Source organism: Peromyscus maniculatus, chromosome 11, assembly GCF_049852395.1.
Source record: "Peromyscus maniculatus bairdii isolate BWxNUB_F1_BW_parent chromosome 11, HU_Pman_BW_mat_3.1, whole genome shotgun sequence".
NCBI classification, from domain to species: Eukaryota; Metazoa; Chordata; class Mammalia; order Rodentia; family Cricetidae; genus Peromyscus; species Peromyscus maniculatus.
Genome location: NC_134862.1, coordinates 97,866,725 through 97,889,997, shown reverse-complemented (window position 1 = coordinate 97,889,997; position 23,273 = coordinate 97,866,725). Strand labels below are relative to the sequence as shown.

The 23,273-nt window shown below is 45.2% G+C and overlaps 1 protein-coding gene across 5 annotated transcripts in view; it reads left to right on the top strand.

The window, feature by feature from the left end:
* The first annotated feature begins 15,949 nt into the window (after positions 1–15,949).
* Kctd3 (potassium channel tetramerization domain containing 3) overlaps positions 15,950–23,273 on the top strand; it is a 41,653-nt gene continuing 34,329 nt past the window's right edge. The window contains exons 1-4 of one of the 5 annotated variants that reach the window (XM_042258821.2): positions 15,950–16,244; positions 20,981–21,034; positions 21,406–21,451; positions 22,696–22,769. In XM_042258821.2, the coding sequence (XP_042114755.2) occupies positions 16,162–16,244; positions 20,981–21,034; positions 21,406–21,451; positions 22,696–22,769 (257 nt within the window). In that variant the 5' untranslated portion in view covers positions 15,950–16,161. Of the gene's footprint in view, positions 16,245–19,014; positions 19,930–20,980; positions 21,035–21,405; positions 21,452–22,695; positions 22,770–23,273 lie in introns of those variants that run through there. The other 4 variants (XM_006972075.4, XM_006972074.4, XM_076548184.1 and 1 more) reach the window with 4 other exon arrangements.

The window sequence follows — 23,273 nt, the reverse complement described above, 5'->3', positions numbered from 1 at the left end:
CCAAGTCTCCTAAGCATTTTTGGAGTAGTGATCGGGTAGAGCAACCATGGTTAATAGATGATTTAATATAGACAAGTAAGAACGAAGGAGCTAAAGCAAAGCCCTCTCAATAGACGGTAGCAGAATTTTCCTGTTCCACAACCACTCTCAAATAATTGACTTGGAGACTTAAAATAAAATATAAATGCTCAGTTGATAGCTCAGGCTGGGCTTTAGCTAGCTCTGAAAACTTAATTAAATTAACCCATTCCTACTAACCCACCTGCTGCCACGTGGCTCGTGACCTGTTACCTCGTTTTATACACATCCTGCTTCCTCGGCAGCTGGCAACTCCTCTGACTCCGCCCTTCCTCGTCCCATCATTCCCAGTTTGGCTTTCCTGCCTACCTTATCCTGCTCAGCTATTGGCCAGTCAGCTTGTTTATTAAACCAGTCGTGGCGACACATATTCACACAGTGCACAGAAGGATTATTCCACAGCAACAGACTTTATCACCTCCCTCCACACTGCCAAAGTTACCTAACAGGTCCTCAGACACACTGTGTTCCCGACTGCTTCTCATCTGTCTGTTCCCCTGTCTGCCCAGCCCACACTGCATCCTGTCCACTCTCTTTTGTCTGAGTCCTTTTCTTCCCTTATGTGGTTCAAGTCACGTGTCTTCTAGAGAGCAGTGACTGACTCTCACATTGAGAGAACTGCCTTTAGGAGGCGTGGAGGTCCTTGTGCTCACAGATCAGTGCCAGGAGAACTAGGGAAGTTAAACACACAGGGCTGTCTCTTCAAAGAGAGAGATGGATAACCTGTTTTCCACCCAGAAGGCTGGTTAGATGTGGTTAATAGCCTGGTGACCTTTGCCCTATCTGTGTGTCTGAGACCACATCAGATCTTTCCACAGGCCCTTACCATGAGCTTGTTTTTCTCAATCTATACAACCTATCTTTATGGAAGATATCATATGTAATTTACAAAGAATTTCTATGTAGTCCTGCCTTAAGCTTTATTGTTGGGTTAATTATCACCAGGAAAATTTTTCACCAAATTGTGCTAAACTTAAATATTCCTAAAATAAACTACTTGGCCTCAGACTCTTGGAATTTGAACCAGCACCGGCAACTGAATCAGGTTGAGCTGAATTTCCTTTTCAACTGTTGCAGAATGACACACTGCTGGCTGTGGAGTTTGCAGAGATCCCCACAACTGCCCCTTTAATATATAACCCAAGCTTCAGGATAGTTCCCAACTACTGTTGAAGTCACCTCCCCCAAACTCACATCTATAAAATTCTAGCACATGAGTGTACATTCACTGGGGGGTTCTTGGGAGAGATGAAAGAGATGGTGTTGGTAAACAAACTACTCCAGAATAAAGTTTGTCTACCAATTGTGTGCATCTGAACACACACACACACACACACACACACACACACACACACACACACACAGCGGCAGTATCTGAAGTCCACAGGAAGAGCAGAGTTATGGTAATGATAACGTATTTCTTTATAGTTGATTCCCTTAGGCCTTATCTTCATCATTTTTTACCTCATGTAACAGCCACCTAGCAAGAGCCTCCCTCCCCCCTTCTTCCCTTACCAGCCTATTCAAAATCCCAAGTTTCCCACCATATGAATATCAGTCTTGCCATCCGTACGATTAAAGAGACATTGATAATTACCGGCATCCATAGTATTAAATCAAAGTGTCAGTTTGGCAGATAAGGTCCTATGCATTGTGCCTCCTCCCTCTTTCTGTTTCTTTCTGCTCTCCCATCCTGATGAGCTCCCTCTGCCAGCGTTGCCCCTGGCAATAATGTCAATCATCCTTCCTTCTCAGTTCCCCAGCCATACAATGGCCTCTCTCAGGCATGATTCTATGCCCTGAGCAGCTTCTTTGGTAAACAAATCCTCCTTATTCATCCATAAAAAGAAGTTTGAATATCCACTTTGAATTCCCCAGATAACACTGCAGGGTCTTCTATATTTCCATGAGATTCTGTCCATCCTAATTCACCTTATGTAACAGTATCAATTTGAACACTAGCAAAGTGTGAACTCCTTGGGCAGAATGCCCCTCTGTTTCCCTGGGCAGAATGCCCTTTCCTACCTTTGAGCCTCTGGGCTTGGCTTCTGAAGCCGAGGGTCATGATCCTATATGGGGTTGTGTAGTTGAAGGTGGAGGTCATGAAAACTCTGGCAGCATTAAAAGGTTTCTGGATGTGTAGTGATCAAAATTCTATTCAAAAATCAAATGCCTAACAAGTTGGTGTGTGTGTGTGTGTGTGTGTGTGTGTGTGTGTGTGTGTGTGTGTGACAGTGCTCTCCTGTGTTGCTCTGTGTGACTTCACTGGGGCCTGGGTTCTGAACATACAGATACAGCATGCACACTTTGCACAGCACATGCAACCATGGGATCCAGTGTCGAGGAAGGCTGCCTGAAACATGTCGGTTCAGATTTGACGCTCAGGTGCCATGCAGTGTTCTCACCACTACCTGCAAATTCTTCTTTCACAGAAACATGACGGTTTGGTTTACAGAAAACACGGACTTTCAGGATGTTCCTGTTGCTCCTCCCCAGTCTCTGTGAGGCTGGTATACCTTGGCACTGGGTTGTGTTGGAGTGTTTGATCGTAAGCAGTGGCTGGAGCTGCTTTCCTCAGATTAAAGGTCATTAAATGAGTGTTGGCTTGGGAGTACAGCACTGTCTCTCATGGCTTCTAAAATGGCCCTGAATATACTGTCGTGGGCAGCCGTTCCAGCTTTGGTCTGGAAGTTCCAACCCCCACTGAGGCTTCGGTAACTACAAGGCGGGGCAAAGGGAGGGCCCTGAAGACTGGAGATCGGGATGCCCCACGCTCACTTCCTTCTTGGACTGTGAACCCTAGAGGTAGACCAAGGAGCATTCTCCAGAGAACACCGCCAGACTGCGCTGTGTCTTTCATAGAACCCACAACCTACCTATCCCTTCATTTGTAAGTTACGCCACTAAATAAATCTCCCTTTTAACTACATGGAGTGGCCTTAATAATTTCACTGCTATCTGATGCCCAATGTGGGGCATGAACCCACGACCCTGACATTAAGAGTCTCATGCTCTACCGACTGAGCTAACCAGACCATTGCTGTGGGATATTCTGTATGTCCTGTGGGAGCCTGTTCTTGGGTTCCTCATGGTTTTACCCAGCGGGTCCGCATAAAAGATGATTAGGACCACAAGCCTGAGTGCAGGTGTCTGAGATGGTCTGCACTTGGCTGTGCTGGGAAATGGTCTGTATGTCAAGTTGCTCTGATTGGTCAATAAATAAAGCCTGATTGGCCATGGCTAGGCAGGAAGTATAGGCGGGACTAACAGAGAGGAGAAATAAAAGAACAGGAAGGCAGGAGTCACTGCCAGCCACCCACTAGGTCAAGCAACATGTGAAGATGCTGGTAAGCCACAAGCCACGTGGCAAGGTATAGATTTATAGAAATGGATTAATTTAAGCTATAAGAACAGTTAGCAAGAAGCCTGCCACAGCCATACAGTTTGTAAGCAATATAAGTCTCTGTGTTTATTTGGTTGGGTCTGAGCAGCTGTGGGACTGGCAGGTGACAAAGATTTGTCCTGACTGTGGGCCAGGCAGGAAAACTCTAGCTTACAAACCGTGGCAGTGAGAGCACCGAATCCTAACCACTAGACCACCGATAATATACTTCTGCTCTTTTGTCCTATATATTTATACACAGCAGCCTTTTCAGCATGGACCACTGCAAAACCAAAACAAAACAACTCTGAAAAGCATCAGAGATGCCCTAGAGTATTAACTAAGCAACCAGTATTTAATTATGTATGTAATAATCAGCAAAAGCATCCATCTCAGTATGTAAATGGCAAAATTATGTTTACCAAAGAAATGCCTTATAATAAATTTCTAACATAACCTTTTAAACTTTTATTGATTATTATTTTTTGTTGTTAAATTTTTATTTATTTATTTATTTATTATGTATACAGTATTCTGCCTGCACACCAGAAGAGGGCACCAGATTTTATTATAGATGGTTGTGAGCCACCATGTGGTTGCTGGGAATTGAACTCAGGACCTCTGGAAGAACAGCCAGTGCTCTTAACCTCTGAGGCATCTCAACAGCCCGTTATTGATTATTATTGGTGGAGGGGGTACATGTGTTGCCATATGCATGTGGTAGACAGAGGACAATTGATGGAACAGGTTCTCTTTCCACCTTTACTTGGGTTCTAGGACTCAGTCTCAGGTCACAAGGCTTATGTAGCGAGGCCCTTAACCTACGGAGCCATCTCACTCTCCTCTGTAGATGTAACCAATCGTCTTATTAAAATAAGAAACACAGAGCCAATGTAAAAGAGAAAGCCGAGAGGTCAGAGCTCAGAGATAAAATCTTACCTCCTGCAGTGCTCCTAACTTCCCCAAGAGAGAGCTGCTTCCTGTTTGTCTGTGTTTAAATAGTCTTTCTGTTCTGCCTTCTCATTGGTTGTAAACCCAACCACATGACTGCCTCATCACTGCCTGTAAGTACCGCCCTCCAGGTCTTAAAGGCGTATGTCTCCAATACTGGCTGTATCCCTGAACACACAGAAATCTACCTAGCTCTTCTAACCATCACGCTCTTGCTATGGCTCTAATAGCTCTGACCCCAGGGCAACTTTATTTATTAACATAAAATTAAAATCACATTTCAGTACAAATAAAATATCACCATACTCCTCTTTCTGACTTAGTATCAGTAAATATTTTTACTTGTATACTGCTTCATATACTCATTTGCAAAAGGTCTTGCAAGATATTCTTGGGCTAAGATACCAGGTCATGAATGGGAGATGTTTAAGAAGCCCTGCCTCTTGTGTGCTCCATGGATGACATATGCTTTCAGTAATGTACAGTTATGTGCATTCCTGGTTAGTGGGCACTTGGAATTGCCCTCTAGGGTGATGGAACTTTGTGAAGGAAAGACAGCTCTGCCTGTGGTAAGGATTTGTCTCAAAACTGAAGTTCTCAGTTGGAGCCTCCGATCCATTTCTTTCCACCCTTTTGCTTCGCTTCTCTTTCCTTGCCTCTTTTGGCTTTGGATTCCGGACTTTTGAGCATCTCCTTTTCCTGGTTAGTTCTTCTGAATGTCCTTCCATTTGCTTGACAGGTCACTGTTACACTGCCCTCCAAGTCCTCTGAGTGGCACTGTGTAGGACTCAAACAGCCCTGCCCAGGGTCAGCTGTTCTTTGATGCACATCCTTCACCTCGGGACACATGGGCTGATGGGAGGGAATGGCTTGCTCTGTCCATTCCAGTCCCACAGAATGATTTAGATGAGCTACAAGAAGGGTAATAAATGAGAGAATAAGGAATTTTACACGTTTTCCACCCTTCAGTGTCACGGCAACTTCAGCAGCTTGCCTACCTCTACAGAAGAGAGGGAGTCTGCCTTTCTGTCCCCTACTGAGAAAGAAAGCAGTTCACTCACAATCATCCCTGTCAATCACAGTGCATAGAAGGAGGCAGGTTCCTCCAGTGGGGAGAAAGACAGCAGGATGTGTCCAGAGCTCGACCCTGCATGGCCTCCTGACCCTGCCTGGCCTCCTGACCCTGCATGGCCTCCTTTTGGCCTAAAGCAGGAAAGGCTGCTTCCCAGTTCTGCCCTGACCTTTAAAGGAAAAATATCTCAACGGCAGAATGCAGAACAATGTGGACACTGTGAGCTTGTTGCTGTTGCATATCAAATGGAACACAGAGAGACTTTGTTGAATGTTCTGCCTCTTAGAATTTTGTATCACTATCCATTGTCTCATAAAAATGACTAATTTTATCAATGGCAGGAGAATATTTTTCTCTTTGAACAGAAAGTTCTTTTCGTAACATCTTGGTTTTGTGTGTGTGTGTGTGTGTGTGTGTGTGTGTGTGTGTGTGTGTGTGTGAAAGTTTAACTTATTTCTGACCTAGAGTTTCCCTAGATTGCCCAAAGTGGGCTCTGTCATCTACTGTAGGCCTACACTGGTTACCCTGAAATGGTATTTAATGATTAAATAAATTAAAGAACAGAAAGACAACCAAGAGATGTAGACTATAACCCTGGAAATTATAATTTAAATTACATTTTAGTTCTACTTACACATAAGAGATAAAGAGCCCCAAGATAATGATGATCCCATCTTAATGAGCAAAAGCCAAATCATTATTCTCTTTTTGAAAAAGATTTCTTTTGTTTTTCATTCTGTGGATGTGTCTGTGTCTGGGTGTGTATCTTGGAGACCAGAAGAGGGCCCTGGATCCCCTGACACTGGAGTTACAGGTAGCAGTGAGCTGTCCAGTGTGGGTGCTGGCAACCTGACCAGGGTCTTCTGGAAGAACAATAGACACTTGTAAGCAGTGAGCTGTCTCTCCAGCTGCAAACAGTTGTTTTCATGAGTTCCCCAGAGCCCAGGCTACCAAGACGCCAGGAAAGCAGCTTTTCTGGGGGTTTTCTGAAGAACCAAAGCACCCCCATTTCAAGCAATCCCCTCACCCTAGTTTGAAACAGGCCTGAGTTTCAAGATTCTCAGAGCTGCTGACATAGGTCCCAGGAAAAGTCAGAATATTTAAAGAGCCATCTGGTAGCAACTTATTAACCATAGAATGCCCCAATGCTGGAGATGGTCAAAGTACAAAGTCAGGATGTTTGAAGGACTATCTGGTAACAATTGATTAACCACAGAATACCCCAATGCCAGAGGTAGTCCATAAAGTTTGACAAACAACTGGTTAAAACTACAAAGTAAGATAACACAGAAATTCTGAAAAGCCCCTAAAACTTGAGCCTATCAGAATTGTACCCATACTCGCACCCCTAAATGATGTAACCTTATGGTTTTGCCTTTAAAACCTGAGCTTGCAGAGGGGCGGGCACCTCCTCCAGCCTCCGCTGTGTCTGGGTGCTCGACCGAGGTCCCTGCCGCAGCTTGAACTGCTTCAATAAACCTTGCGTTTGCATTTCGGTGAGTTCGTGTCTCTGGTGATCTCTTTGGAGGTCTCGCGCCCAGGGCACAACAGTTTCATCTTCAGCACAGCAAGGGTGGCTTCTCAAAAAGCAGCCAAGAAGAAAGCAGGTGAGGTGCAAACAGAGGCTGAGCAAGGGAAAAGAAGACAATTCATCATGGCTGGGAACTCAAGAAGTGAAAATTCTCACCAGCCCAGTGTCCTTTCCTCTGGACCTCTCATGAATGGCTTTAATACATATCAAGGTGTGATGGTTTGTTTTGGTTGTTAACTTGATTGGATCTGGAATCAACTAAAATGTAAACCACTGGACACTGCTGTAAAGGACTTTCTTTATCAAATCATTCAAAGTGAGAAGGCCCATCCTGAATGTGAATGATATTATCTGTTGACAGCCCACATAAAAACACATGGAAGAAACTGTTTTCCTACCTGTTTCTTCACACTCGTGACCTCACCTTGCCTGCTACTTTTACATTCATTCACTGATGTTTTTGGATTTCCAACACAGACTGAAACAGCAGCTCTCCAGGAACCCTCTAGGCCTCCAATGTCTGGGGTCTGATGAGCCACCCAGCCTGGTAGGCTAAGCTACTACCAGATACTGGACCTCTCCATTATGAAAGAGCCATTGTTGGACTACCTAGACAGTATTGTGTAAGCCCAAAATCAATCCTTTGCTGTTCTAAGTTGCTTTTGGTCATGGTATTTTATCTCAGCACCAGAAAAATACAGCTAATTGTAGTGGACAGCTGTTCTGTCTATGACCTTGAAGCACCACCCCTAGAGAGGCAGCTGGTAACTGCTCCACCAGCCTATGACCTTGAAGTACACGCCCCTGGGGCGTGGCCTCTGGCGACCCTTAAAACCTGTAGGTGTCTTTCTCTCTCTCTCTTAGCTTCCTCGTGGGAATTGAATGTGGGACTGATCCTGTGTCAATTCTGTTCTATATAGTGAGTTTTCCTCTTAATAAATTCTTTGCCCTTTAAAGAGACTCCGTGGATTTCTTGCTTTAGCTAATACATGGGGCAAAGCAGAAGATGGAGCACTTCCTTGCTGGGACTCTCTGGAAAGGAGACAGAAACCTTCCCTTTGCATCCAGGCCCTAGGAAAAGATCGATAAATTCTAGGGGAGGCAAATGACCTTTACTCTTCAGAGGGTAGTATAGCAAGAATGCTAAAAGGTCTTAATAATTAAAAAAACAAAAACAAAAACAAAAAACCCTCGTACCAGATATTGGGGGAAATGCTGAAAGATCAGAGACACAGGAACAAGCCACTGCCACCTCTTACCTCTAGGACTCCTCAGCCTGAAAAGCTTCTACCCGAAAGGCCTCTAGCCAAATAAGCTTCCTCAGATGAAAAAGCCTCTAGCTAAAAGGGATACTTCTGCTGAAAAGCCTTTAGTTCCTGTCTCCTCATGCCTCATATACCTTTCTCTACCCAGCCATCACTTCCTGGGATTAAAGGTGTGTGTGCTTCCCAGTACTGGGATTAAAGGTGTGTGCCACCACTGCCTGGTATCTATGTTTAATCTAGTGTCTTCAGGCAAATTTTATTAGGATACACAATATATCACTACAGGGCAGGGCATGCTCTGGGTACCATCTTGTATAGTTAGGAAGCAAAAGCCCAGTTAATGTTGGCAGAGCTACCAGGAGGGAGGAGATTAGGAGGCCAGCCTGCTCACAGCTTTGCATAGTATGTTTGTTTTTAATCCAGATATTCTGGTTTTCCTCTGCAGTTCCAGGCTCATAACTCACTCCTAAAGGCAGGCCATAGGAAACAGCATTTCTCTCCCCCAAAGCAGATCATAGAATCTTCCCCACCTTCCTGTCTGGAAGATGGCTGTCAGGACCCCTCTGACCTACTTGTCTAAGTAAGATTCTCCCTGTCTTAGTTAGGGTTTCTATTTCTGTGAAGAGACACCATGACCACAGCAACTCTTATAAAGGAAAACATTTAATTGGGTGCCTTATAGTCCTTATAGTTCAGAGGTTTAGTCCATTATCATTATGGTGGGAAGCAAGGCAGCATGCAGGCAGGCGTGGTGCTGGAGAAGATGCTAATCATTCTTGCATCTTGACCCGAAGGCAACATCTCAGACCCAAAGATCTGAGACATTGGGCAAGGCTTGAGCATATATGAGACCTCAAAGCCTACCTCCACAGTGACACACTTCCTCTAACAAAGCCACACCTCCTAATAGTGTCACTCCCAAAGAGCTTATGGGGGCCAATTATATTCAAATTATCACAGACCCATTCCAGAAGAATTCTGCTCCATACCTTGGAGGAAAGAATGTTCCATATAGAGACTAAAGGGAATCTGAAATATTCAGCCTGTTAGCATTGTGTAGCACTGCTGTGGGATGTTCTGTATGGCAAATGTGTTGCTCTGATTGGTTAGTAAGTAAAACACTGATTGGCCAGTATTCAGGCAGGAAGAAGTATAGGCGGGACAAGGAGGAGAAGAATTCTGGGAAGTGGAAGGCTGAGTCAGAGAAACTGCCAGCCACCACCATGACATGTGAAGATGCCGGTAAGCCACGAGCCATGTGGCAAGGTATAGATTTATAGGAATGGGTTAATTTAAGATGTAAGAACAGGCCGGGCGGTGGTGGCGCACGCCTTTAATCCCAGCACTCGGGAGGCAGAGGCAGGCGGATCTCTGTGAGTTCGAGGCCAGCCTGGTCTACCAAGTGAGTTCCAGGAGAGGCGCAAAGCTACACAAGAGAAACCCTGTCTCGAAAAACCAAAAAAAAAAAAAAAAAAAAAAAAAAAGATGTAAGAACAGTTAGCAAGAAGCCTGCCACAGCCATACAGTTTGTAAGCAATGTAAGTCTCTATGTTTACTTGGTTGGGTCTGAGCGGCTGTGGGACTGGTGGGTGAGAGAGATTTGTCCTGACTGTGGGCCAGGCAGGAAAACTCCAGCTACATAGCACCCTTTGAATCCAATCTCATTCAAACATCATTGCCCATGCCTGAGTCGTGCTTATACAATGAAATCCTCATAAATCTCAGTGGACAATGTTCAGAGAATTGTCCAATAGTTGAGCACATGGAGACTCTTGGAAGGCATTGGAAGCCCTCTTGGAGGACATGGAAGTGTCATACCCTTCCTGTGTGTTGGGATAATCTTTTTGTATTTTGTGTGGAGATGTGTCTCTGTCCTTCCTCACCTGCCTAAGGCATCTTCTAAATGGTTTAATAAAGAGCAGAATGTCCAATAGCTAGGCAGGAAAGGGTAAGTGGGACTTCCAGGGAGAGATAGGAACTCCGGGAAAGAATCTGAGGAGAGGGAGATTCACCAGCCAGACACAGAGGAAGTCACACGTACAGTACTGAGGAGAGATAATAAACCACACGGCAGAATGTAGATTAATATAAATGGGTTAATTTAAGTTTTAAGAGCTAGTTGGGAACGAGCCTGAGCTAAGGCCAAGCTTTTATAATTTATAAAATTATCTGTCATTTTTCAGGAGATGGTGGTCCAAAGAAAGACCAGTTACCCCTGTGCCTAATGCACCATTTCACTGATATCCTGGTAACTAAGTAAGCATATTTCCCTGAATTCTGTGAGCCAATTGTGTTAGTCTGCTTTCTGATGCTTTAACAAATACATGTGATTGCTGACTTGTAAAGAGGAAGATTGATTTTAGCTTAGAGTTTGCAAGGTTTTATTTCCTGTCTGAAATAACTTATCTCATAACCAGGAAGTGAATAAAAGGAAGGGGCTTAGGGCCTACCAATCCTCCTTGAGGCTATCTCCCGAGGGACCAAAACAGCTATCATAGCACCCTACCTTTAAAAACTTACACCTTGTACCCATGTTGCTAAGCTTGAAACCAAGTCTTTAATCTTATGAGACTGAGAGGGACATTCAAGATCAAATCTATAGCATCCTACAGTCAAAATAATCAAATCTGAGGAAGCAGCATGTGGGAACACCATTCATAGCTCATTAGTCAGTATGTTAATTAGCTCTTGCATCATTGTAATCTAAATAGTTGACACAAACAACTGAAGGGGGAAGATTTGTTTGGGCTCACACTTTAAGAGGATTTTAGTTCATTGTGATGAAGAAAGCATGCTGAAACGTGTCCATTAACAGTGGTGGAGGTACTTCAAATTATGGTTGACCAGGAAGCAGAGAGCAAGACAAGAACCAAGGACCAGCACAATTTCCAAAGCTCTATGCCTAGGGACCTACTTTTGCTAGTTAGTCCAGAACTTCCCAGGTCGAACCATCAGCTGGGGACAGCGAGGGGCGAGGGAGGGGCATGTCAGATTAGTGAATAATGGCACCTGTGAGCTGATGTCTGTCCAACCTTTACCTCTGTATATGGAATGTGGTTCTGTCTCAAGTTGGGAGTAATCAGAATGCATGCAACCATGGCGGCTTTATGTCACTCGAGAAACTAGAAGGGTTGATAGGAACGGTCACCTCTGTTGAGAAGGGAGGAAAAACTGTAATGCTATTTAAACTGTTCGGTGAGCTAATCATTACTTTATCTCTGTCACAACTAAATGCTAAATGATGAGTTCTTATTCCATTGGGCAGAAACTACCATACAGATTAAAACCACTATTCCCTGCCACTCATAGTATATTTGGAGGGAATTTTCATTCTAAGTTATCTGCAAAATGAATGGTCATAAACTGTTAGAAATCTCAAAAAGGAGAGTATTGCAGATAATCTATAGAAACTGATAAAGGAACTATTTATTTAAAACATTATATTGAGGAGAACAGCTCACTGAACAGGATAAGGCAAATCCATCGCGGAGTCCTAGAAAGCTGATGGCTGGTCCATGCTGCTTCTGCCCTCTGAATCAGGCTCCACCACCCAAGCCCACGAGGGAGAAAAGAAGGGGCCTGAGTATATGCCCTTCAGGTCCTAAGCTAGCTCAGAGGCCACACCCTAGGGGTGGTACCTCAATTCATAGGTGGGACAGGTACTCACTACATCAGAGAGAGAGAGAGAGAGAGAGAGAGAGAGAGAGAGAGAGAGAGAGAGAGAGAGAGAGAGAGAGAGAGAGAGAGAGAGAGAAGACTCAGCATTTCAGGAGCACTTGTTGCTCTTCCAGATGACCCAGATTTAATTCCCAGCATCCACATGGTAGCTTGTAACCAACTGTAACTCTAGTTCCAGGGGATCTGATGCCCTCTTCTGACCTCCATAGGCACTAGCACTGAACACGTCATATAGTGCACATACATATGTGTAAGCAATATAACTCATACAAATAAGATAAAAATAAATCTCTTTAAAACAGCATTACCTATCATATTATGGTTAATTATTATAAACAGGGAGGAAGCCTAGAAAATTATATCAGCAAAGAAAAATTAAATAAATAAGCATGAAGAATGGTTTCTAGTAATACTTTCCTCTCTTCCCAGTATCTCTTAAAATGATGGTCTTGGCCATGTAGGATAAAGAATCCATGAAATCTGATATTCAAATTTTATTTACCAAAGATATTCACTTTCAAGTAGACTAACACTGGTTTATTTATTAGCAAAAATATGTATTTTATTTACTTTTTCTGTTTAGTTAGACTCAAAATTTTTGACAGAGGGAAAAAATGAGCACAACTTCAAACATGTCTTGTTATTTTTTAATTTTAATCATAGAATTAAGAAGTACTTTCTCAAAACTTTACATTTACACAGTTTACAGATTCCAAACTGAGCATGGCAGCATTAATCTCTGCTTTTTTGCTTGAGTACTCAGCACCACACACAGTTTTGAATTCATCTATTAAGGAGATGTATTATCTCTGAAATAATAACATTTGTTACTACTTCATCCAAGAATGTGGTAACACACTAATGCATTTTTTTTTTTTTTTGGTTTTTCCAGACAGGATTTCTCTGTGTAGCTTTGCACCTTTCCTGGAACTCACTTGGTAGCCCAGGCTGGCCTTGAACTCACAAAGATCCACCTTGCTCTGCCTCCCGAGTGCTGGGATTAAAGGCGTGCGCCACCGCCACCGCCTGGCTTACTAATGCATTCTTGTGTGGTAATCAAGGAATCTTATCAACTACAGAGATTGTGGTGGTTTGGATGAGAATGGTCTCATAGGCTCCTAGAGTAGAATGCTTGGTCCCTAGTTTGTTTGGGAAGGATTAGGAGGCGTGGCCTCGTTAGATGGTTGTGTAACAGAGGTAGAGGGTGGGCTGTGAGGTTTCAAAAGCTCATACCAACCCCAGTCTCCCTCTCTCTGCCTCCAACTTGCAGATCAGAGTGTAAGCTCACAGCTGCTCCAGTGCCGGGCCTGTCTGCTTCTAGCCATGATGGCCATGGCGTCACCCTCTGAAACTGTATGCAATATTCCAATTAAATGTTCCCTTTCATTAGTTATCTTGATCATGGTGTCTTTTCACAGCAACAGAAAAGTAACTAAGGCAGAGGTGATTCAGCATCTGGCACTTGTGTAGGCATAATGTTACATTTTGAGCACTTAAAAACTTCTTTTGGATTCTTCTCTGTTTTCTAGTTCTTTTAAATGATGTGGTTTGGATCAATGGTTTTCAAAGCACTTCGATATATTGATGTGTTGAGTTTTAGTGAAAACTCAATATGCAGAGCCTGTACTTTTCTTATTGCTGTGACCAGTATGTGACAGGAAGCAACTTAAGGATGGAAAGGCTTATTTTGTCTTACAGTTTGTGGGGACACAGTGCATCACGGAGGACATGGAAGCAGACGAACCATGGTGGCCACAGGTGTGGTAGGACTCCTCACTTCACATACTGGAGGAACAGGAAGCAGGGAGAAGGCAGGCAGTGTGGCTGACTGTAAAATCTCAGCACCCACACTCAGTGATCCACTTCCTTCAGCGAGTTTCCACTGCTTATAGGTCCACAAACTGCAGCACTAGCTGGGGGGGAGCGGGGAGGAGGAGGGCGGGGCATGGCTGTTCAAATGCATGAGTCTGTGGGAACATTTCTTTCTCAAACCACAGCTGAGGAAAGACTGTTATTTATTGCCAGTAGGAGATTAATTCACAATACGTTAATGCCCTTATCTGCTTCTTCCTTTCTGACTATTTCTGGTTCTGAATAATGAAAGCTATCTCTCTATGTGTGTTATTTATTAAGTGGCGCAATGTTATTCATTAAGTGGCGCTGTTTACTCTGTGAGAAAAGACCACTATAAGAGTTTATTAAGGGAAGGGAACAGAAGGTGGTGCTTAGGCCTATGGGAATGGTCCTGCAGGAAGAGAGAGGGGTTGATGGAACCCACTTTTTATAGGTTCCCCCTGCACAATCGCATATGGGCTTACATAGCTACTCCACACATGCACATAGATTGTGTGATCACACTGTGCGCAACTTACCTTATCACTTTGCGCACGGATTACATAGGAAGTATGGCCCTGGGATGACGAGGCCTCTTCTTGGCTACTGGACAGCGCGTGTGTGGTCATGTAGCTGGAGGAGTGGCTAGGAATTATAATAATGTGGACACTCCTTCCTTCCCATATTTCTCTTTCAATTAAGGTAGTACCCTGGCTAGTTTTATGCCAACTTGACACTAGCTAGAGTCATCTGAGGGGAGGGAGCCTCAACTGAGAAAATGTCTCTATAATATCAGGCTTTACGTAGGCCTACAGGGTATTTTCTTACTTCATGATTGATGGGGTGGGGGAGGGCCCTGCTCATTGTGGGTGAAGCCATCCCTGGGCAAGTGGTCCTGGGTTCTATAAGAAAGCAGGCTGAGCAAGCCATGGGGAAGCAAACCAGAAAGCAGCACCCTTCCATGGCCTCTGCATCAGCTCCTGCCTCCAGGTTCATGCCCTGTTTGGATTCCTGTCTTGACTTCCTCTGATGAGCTAAAAAACAAAACAAAAACAAAAAACCCCTTTCTCCCCAAATTGCTTTTGGTCACAGTGTTTCACCACAGCAGTAGTAACTAATGCTAACTGAGACAGGCAGCTTTCTTTCCTATGAGCCTTCTCCCACAGGTCTGCCTAGTAGTTTATCCTGCCCTTCCATAGCCGTTCTAGAGCATTGTCTAGAACATTATCCCTCTGCAGCATCATAGCATTTAAAAACCTTATTCTTTGTGAATTTCATACATGAACACAACGAAGTCTGATCGGAACCACCCCCATCTCCTCCTTCGCCAGCTGCGCAATTCTGAGCAAGTTTTCAGGTGATTTTAAACCTCCATCTTCTATTTTTGAAGTGGTGCTAAGGCCGAGTGGTAGAGCGGTCTGCATGTGTCAAGTTCGAGTTCAATCCCTAGTCCTTCTAGTAAAACAGTACAAATAAATGAAAACCATTCACCTCTAGTAAGCCCACGATTAACACAGGTTAGCTGTTATTTCAGTCTTATCACATTAGCTAGGGTGCACTGCCATAGTGGACTTTAAAAGTATGGTTTAGGGGTTGGGAATTTAGGTCAGTGGTGCCTACCTAGCAAGCACAAAGCCTCAAGTTCTACCTCCAGGTTGGGGGCTGCGGTGCATTAATGCTGAAAGCAAAAAATCCGAGAGGGGGAAAAAAAATCAATCAGTAAACAAAACAAAATCATGTGTATCTACATTCTAGAAACACGTTGCTGGACATGGCACACCCCAAGGGTGTTTTTGCTTTCTCCTGTCCTGGGCAGTGGAGGCATGGAAGTTATGGAGTTTGCAGGTCATGCGCTGTAAGGGCTTCAGATTCTTAGCTTTTCACTGAATGTGCACACACGCATTAGATATCAACCCAAACGACTGCGAAGTCTCCTTTCTTCCCCCGAATTAGTGTGAAGGTGAACAGGAAAAAAGAAAAACAAAACAAAAAAACAGAAAAATCAAGGAATCTTTCCTCTGGCAACAGCTGCGCTCGATCCTCCCTCCCAGACCCGCCTGCCGTCTGGATCCCCTCCCTCCCGCTGGCTCCGCCCACTCCACTCCGTAGCCGGGAGGCGCCCGCACTGCGCCGTTTTGTCCCACGCGGCGACCCGTCCTCCCGACGGTTGTGGCGTCCGCCATGGAGGCGAGCGGGCCCTGAGGAGAGGCCGGGCTGGGCCGGTGGCCTGCAGCCTCGAGAGGCGGAGGCCGGGGGGCAGGCAGCGGGGGAGGGGGTGCGAGCCGGGACGCCGCGGGAGGCTCGGTGCTCCGTGGGTGCTCCGGCCGCCCACCCGCCGCTCCTGGCTTCGGCCCCGGCTCCGGCCGCAGACATGGCGGGCGGGCACTGCGGCAGCTTCGCCGCGGCGGCGGCCAGCAGCGGGGAGATCGTGCAGCTGAACGTAGGGGGGACCAGGTGAGCCCTTCGGCCGCGCGGGGACGAGCGGGGCGGGACACCCGCGGCCCTAAGGGACGGCATCTGCAAGCCCAGGTGGGGTACACGCTGCAGCGGGGGCGGCGTCTGCACGTCCAGGTGGGGTGCCCGCTGCTGCTGGCAGGGCGGCGTCTGCACGACTACATAGGGTGCCTCCTGCAGCCTGCACGACGTCTGCACCGCCCAGGTGGGGTACCCGCTGCAGTCTGGGCGGCGTCTGCACGGCCAGGTGGGACACCCGCTGCTGGCAGGGCGGCGTCTGCACGGCCAGGTGGCGTACCCGCTGCAGCCTAGGAGGCGACTGCATGCAGGTGGGACACCCGCTGCTGGCAGGGCAGCATCTTCACGACTAGATGGGGTGCCTGCTGCAGGCAGGGCGGTGTCTACACGACCAGGTGGGGTACCCGCTGTAGGCGGGGACGCGTTTGCATGGACCAAGCAGCCCCGTGCATTCCTCAGAGTCTGGCCCCAGGTCAAGTACACAGATTATTAGAACTCAGTCGTTATTCCTCCCGAGTTCCTAGGGTGTCAAGGCTAGAGGAGCACAGTTGGCATGCTGGGCCTGCCTAAGCGAGAGACTCAGGGCCTCCTGCCTGCCAAGCAAGCATGCTGACTCTGAGCTATAAGCCTTCCAGCAGGTTGTAGTCTCGGGTGAAGCCTGGCTTGAGCTGCTGCTTAGGAGCGGACCTCCCTTTCTCTAGGTTCACCGAGGTGTGGGCTTGGCCTCTGCCAGGGATGCTAGTGAGCCTTTGAGAGTCTGCTTCGGTAGGGATTGTGTAATACAGATGTCAGTGCAGGGGACGGGGTCGATCAACATCGCTGTTTATTTCCAGAGTTTCTCTTGGTGCGTGGACAGGGAGGGCCTATTCCACTTGTAGAGGAGGGTGGCTAAAAACTGGCGTGTGAGCACCTTAGGTGTTGGCAAGAAGGAAACCAGCCGGAGTCTCTTCTTTGTCCTCTCTTGGGCCTTCCACTCCCATTCTGTGCCTTTTCGTAAGTTTGTTGGCGAGGGGGGCGGGGAACCAAATCAAACAACAACAGCCAAATCTGTTTTTGTATGTTTGCCTTGATTTACACATTACTCTTCTCAGAAAAGGGTTATGTGCCAGCATTAGTGGAGGTGAGGGGAAGCTTGAGATTTAGGCATATAAGGACGTAGGGAGTTGGGTGTTCTGGGACATAGGCTAATTTGCTGTCCTCGGAAGACTATTATTTATTTATTTATTTATTTATTTATTTTATTTTATTTTATTATTTTTTTTTTTGGTGTCTAAGACTTTAAACATGTAACCCTTTTGCTTATTTAAAAACTAGAGATGAACAGCAGTGAAAACAGTGCAGTGGTCCTCTGGGTGCCGGGGAACCCTGAGCTAGGACTTGTCTTTATGCTCTGTCACCTTTTCCCTCCAAAGCAACGTTTTAGCAGTTGGAGAAGTTGAACTTCTACTGCATTGTATACATACCAGGTCATGCAAATGTGTATCTCCTCATGCAAGAAATGTGGTTTCCCTGCCCACCTAAAAATCACATGAAAGTACTGGGAGTAGCTTCATGTGCAAAAGTGAGATACTCCACAAAAGAGGTCTGCCGTGTTCGTTACTATGGAGAAGGGAGGTTATAATCATTTAAGATCTTGACACTAGATGGCTGACATATTTCAGGCATTCGAAAGAACAAAGCGTTATGACAGAAACTAAGCTATATTGTTACTTTTGAAAAGATTGTTTTGTCTTAACTGTGTGTGTGAACACAGGTGTTTGTGGAGGCCAAAGGATCCTTAGAACTGGAGTTTCAGGTGTAGTGAGTTCTGCTGCGAGCCGCCTGGCATGGGTGCTGGGAACGGAACAAGAGCAGCAAGTGTTCTTACTCACTGAGCCGTCGCCTCAGCCCTTATATTGTTATTTGTGGTGTATTGGAGATGGATGTGGCCAGCACATCCAAGGCTAGGCTGATAAAGGCACCTTCGGAAGCGAGCCTGGCGACCTGAGTTCCATCCCTGGAACCATGTAAAGACAAAAGGAGAACACTGACTCCACAGAGTTCTTCTCTGACCTCCACATGCACACTGTGACATGCCCCTCCCCACCCCTACGCCACCTATATCAATAATAAAAAATAAAATAATAAAAAACAAAGTGGATGTCTTAGTGACTGAACTCTGAGGACCATAAGCACACTCAAGCTTTGAGTCTTGAACATTTTGCTTTATCTGTGGGACTTAATTCTTAATGGGTTCTGAATTTTTCTAAGTGCTAATTAGCAGAAAATACAGAGTATGGCAATAAATTTATTACTGGTTTGGACATTTTAGAAGACAGATAAGAATTGTTAGGTGGGAATGAAACATAAAAGTAAAAATTAAGCTTTGGGATTGTTAAGATTGAATACATCAGGTAACAAACGGCAGCATTTGATGCTAAGTGTAACACTGCTTCCTAGGTCTTCATAGACTTGCACACCCTGTTAGCACTCGAGAGCTACAAAACAGTTTAACATAGTTAAGACAGTCACAGAAGTCACTAAGAGAAAAAGTCCTTCTGTGAGTGGCTGTGGACTCCGGAAGGACTGATGGAAGATGGCCTGTGGCATGGCCTGAAGCTCTGAAGTCACAGAGGAAGATGAAAAAAGTGTGCAGAACGTAGAAGAAAGACACAAGCCTGTTCCTCAAGGAGCGGGGACGGCAGGTTTTTGTTTGAGTTAGGACTTGGGGATTTCTTTAAAAACCGGCAGCGTTTATTATTTACAGCATTAGTGAAGAATCCCAGTGCCACTCACGGTCTGTTTACTTAGGTACCCATTTAGGTAAGAGGGGCCACTCGGTGTCTGCACTCAGGCCAGAGTGGTGCAGGCTGCTCTTCAGCCCTTTTCTTTGATTCAGTCCTTCAGCCCGAACCAGCAGCTTTGCTCCTTGGCCTCTGCTTCAGTTCCTGCCCCCAGACTCCTGCCTTGAGTTCCTGAACACCAGCCAAGGGAGTGGTGCTGGTGGGTTTGTCAACATGACATAAGCAAGGTCTTCTAGGAAGAGGGCACCTCAACTGAGAAATTGTTTCCTTAAGATCGGCCTGAGGCAAATCCTTGGGACATTTTCTCGATTAATGATTGATGTGGGAAGAAGACCCAACGCACTGTGGGTGGTACCTCTCTTGGGCAGGGGGCCCTGGGTTGTACAAAGCAAGCTGAGCGAGCCACAGGGAACATTTTCTTCCCTGCTAATCGATATAGGAGGGTCTGGCATGCTGTGGGTGGCACCATCCCTAGGTAGGCAGGCATGGGCTGTATCAGAAAGGTCGCTGAGCAAGCCGAGGAAAAGAGCCAGCAGGCAGCATTGCTCCATGGTCTCTGCGTCACTTCCTGTCTTGAGTTCATGCCTTGGCCTCCTTCAGGGACAGATGAGACCTGGAAGCCAAATACACCTTTTCTTCCTAGGTTGATGTTGGTCAGTGTTTTATCGAGGCAACAGAAAGCAAACTAGGGCATGGGTGGATCTTCCCATTCATTTAATCTAATTCGGAACTCCTTCACAGACACGCCGAAGGGTTGTTTCCATAGTGATGATAGACAATCAAGATGAACTATCCACCGTCGTTACTTGAAGTTATCTAATGCCTTCTGAAATCCAGTCTTTCTGTGGATTCACCATTGACTGATTTTCTTTTAATGACTAGTGGTAACCTTTGTTCTATTAAAGAGTTTGCTAAGACACATTGGTAGGAAAAATTGTCATGTTTTCTTGAGGACCTGCTTGTTGAACTCCTTCTTATTTATGTATGTCTTTATGTCTTTATTTGAAACAAAGTCCCACTGGCCTCTAATTTGCCGTGTATCCCAGGCTGGCATGGAGCTTATGCCATTCTCCTGCCTTAGCCTCTGGAGTAGTGGAATTACAGGCATGTGCTACCTAACCTGTTTTTAGCTCCTTTCTTAGATTAATGTGCATAGGAATTGCTTCACATTTAGTTTATTATAACCTGTGGAATTAGTTGTGAGTTAGCATCCTTGTGTGTCTATAAGATCTTTTAATGGAACGTATGTGGGATCTATCTATAAGAAATTAATTATTTGGGGCTGGAGAGTTGGTTCAGTGGTTAAGAGCACTTGTTGCTCTTGCAGAAGGCCCAGTTTTGAATCCCAACACCTATGTGGTGGCTCACAACTGTCTGTAACTCCAGTTCCAGGGGAGTCTGACGACCTCTATTGCCCCCTGTGGGCACCAGGCATGCACATAGTGGAGATAGCCCAAGAATGCTGTAGAGAGAGTGTTGAATACATAATTTACATGAGTTACTAATTGCTCAGAAAGAGGTCATACAGGACGAAATGTCTAGAAACACCATTGTGGATTTGGTAAGCTAGTGGTGTCAGCAAGATGGCTGGGACTTGGACTGTTGGACATGAAGAAGGTGATTGAGCTGGGATGGAGACACAAGACAGGAACACAAAGTTGGGGGACAGCAGCGGCACCAAAGATTTGTACAGCTGAGCCAAGAAGTTGAACTTGTTGTGATGGACTAAAAAAGTTGGGATTTAGGAAGCATTGCATTTGATTTTGCTGAGAGCTGTTTGAAAATCTTAACTCCGATTGCAAAGTAGTAAAATTTAAAAGTAGTAAACACGATAAATAGAATCAATGCAAGTGTAACCATATCAGCTTGTGAGCATTACTGTCTCCTGTCTCAAGGTGTGTTCTCATTTATAATGCAAGGCGGTTTCAATTGCAGATTCAGTACCTCAAGACAGACTCTCATGTGGATTCCAGATTCTTTTTTTTCCAGGTAACTAATGCAATTTTTTATATTATATATTTGGTTAGTTGCCAAAATATGAAAATTTTCCTTATTAGTTAAATTAAGATTTTTTGATAATTTGAATTAAAAATGTTAACTCTTAAATGAGAAATTTTACTGTTTTTATACTATTGAGAAGGGGTTTGCTGTGTATCCCAGGCTGGTCTTGAACTCCTGATCCCCCTGCCTTAGCCTTCTAGTTGTTGGAGTTACAGGCATACACCCCACACCTGGTTAAAATTGATATTTTTTTTTAAGTGGAGACAGAAAATTTGCTTGTGTTGGTTTTGACATTAGTAAGGGAGTTGTTTATGTTCAGATTTTTGCAACTAACTACAGCTTGTTTTAATGGCTCCTAGTTTGCTGAGTGGAAGAATTTCAACACTTCGAGATGAAACCGGTGCTGTGAGTATAAAGTTGTGTTTCGAAATTCAGTCAACAAATCCTTATAATTTTCAGTGTATAGTGACAGGAAAGCTCACATTGTAGTAGACACAAATTTAGTATGGCGTTTTTGTTAAATTGGGATTGCAGTGTTTCTAAGCTGGAGACTCTTAAGCAGTAACTGTTGTGTATAGCAGTCTGAGATGTTTGTGATTAGAGTCATTATAGGATGCAGATTGCATTGACAATTGATGGGATAGTTCCTTAGTCAATAATTGAAACTTTAATAGTCAATCAATATAAGGAAGAAACTGTTTTGGAATTGGAGTGGTAGAAACTTGGAGGTGGGAAAGTCCTACAATTTTTTATGAACCTGTGGAGACAAAGGCCGGGGAAGTTTATGCTCACAACGTGGCTGTGGACGCACTTGTGTGCAGATAACTAGTGTGAAAGAGAGCGACAACCCGCAGAAGCAGTTTAAAGTTGTTTGTTTGGTAAGAGTTGCAGGCAAAATAATGCAGCAAAGCAGATGTGTCTGCATGAAATTTAGTTCAAAATTAAACAAAAACCCAGTTCATGGTTTTCCCGTTGGAAGCATCTTTGTCCTTTTCCTTCTGGGGTCCTCCATCTGATGTCCTCCTAGCCCATGAAGCAGAGATGGTGAGGTTGTCAGCTAAGGCTGCGGAAGTCCTGTCCTCAGGTGACAGCCGTGGCAGCACCGACCTGTGTCTGTGCAGGAGAGCACAGTGCTCCCCTCGTCATTCATTCCCAGGAGTCCCTGTGGCCACTGCAGCGGGTGCTGCCAGAGCAGCGTGAGGTTGCCCGGGTGTTTCCCCCAAGCATTGTTAGTAATTTCTGTTTGAAACCTGAGACTTATGCAAGGACGCTTGGCTCAATCTGGGAGGAGGGGACTGGACCTGCCTGGACTGAGTCTTTCAGGTCGATCCCAGTCCTCGGGGGAGACCTTGATCTGAAGGAGGTAGGAATAGGGGGTGGGCTGGGGGGAAGGAGAGGGGGCAGGAAGGGAGAGAACAAGGGAATCTGTGGCTGTAGAACTGAATAGTATTGTAAAGTAAAATAAAATAAAAATAAAAAAAGAAAAAGAAAACACATGCCCACACTGACTACGGCCATACCATTTCAATTTTAGAAACATCAAAACCAAGGCAATCTGTCAGTCAATTTCTGTTCCTCATTAGTGTTTCAGATGTTGAAGGTGGGACATACATTTTTGACTTGATAATAAAACAGTTCTTCACTTGCAGATATTTATTGATAGGGACCCGGCAGCATTCGCCCCCATTTTAAATTTTCTTCGGACAAAGGAACTCGACTTAAGGTAAGGGTCTCGTCGTTTCTGAGGCTTTGCTGGCACCCATTGTTTGGGCCTGGGCACAAAGTAATGTGCTTGCCCAAGACTGCTTTTTAGTTGCTGTGTTTGTACTTACTATGGCACACCGTGTTGGCACTTAGTAAGATGCAAGCGTACAGCATGTGACAGTCATAGCAGGGTAATTACTGCATCGTCTCCTCAAATGATACTCTGTGTTGGGAACCTTTAGTACTTCGGTTATTTTGAAGTGTGTAGTTAATTGTAGACCACAGCTGTAGACACAGATGTGCTGTGTGCCTTTGGCAAACCTCCACCTGTGTTTTGTTACCTGCTTCTTCCAGCCTCTGAGCACCTCTGATCTACCCCATGAGCAGCAGGCATCCTCAGCTGAAGTTGGATGGTACAGGCCACCAGGCCTCTTTCCTCCAGGATGTTGTAGCAGCTTCCTGGGCGGTCCCTGCCTTGCCCCTCTGTAGTTCATTTGGTCCTGCAGCCCACAGCCTGCGTCTC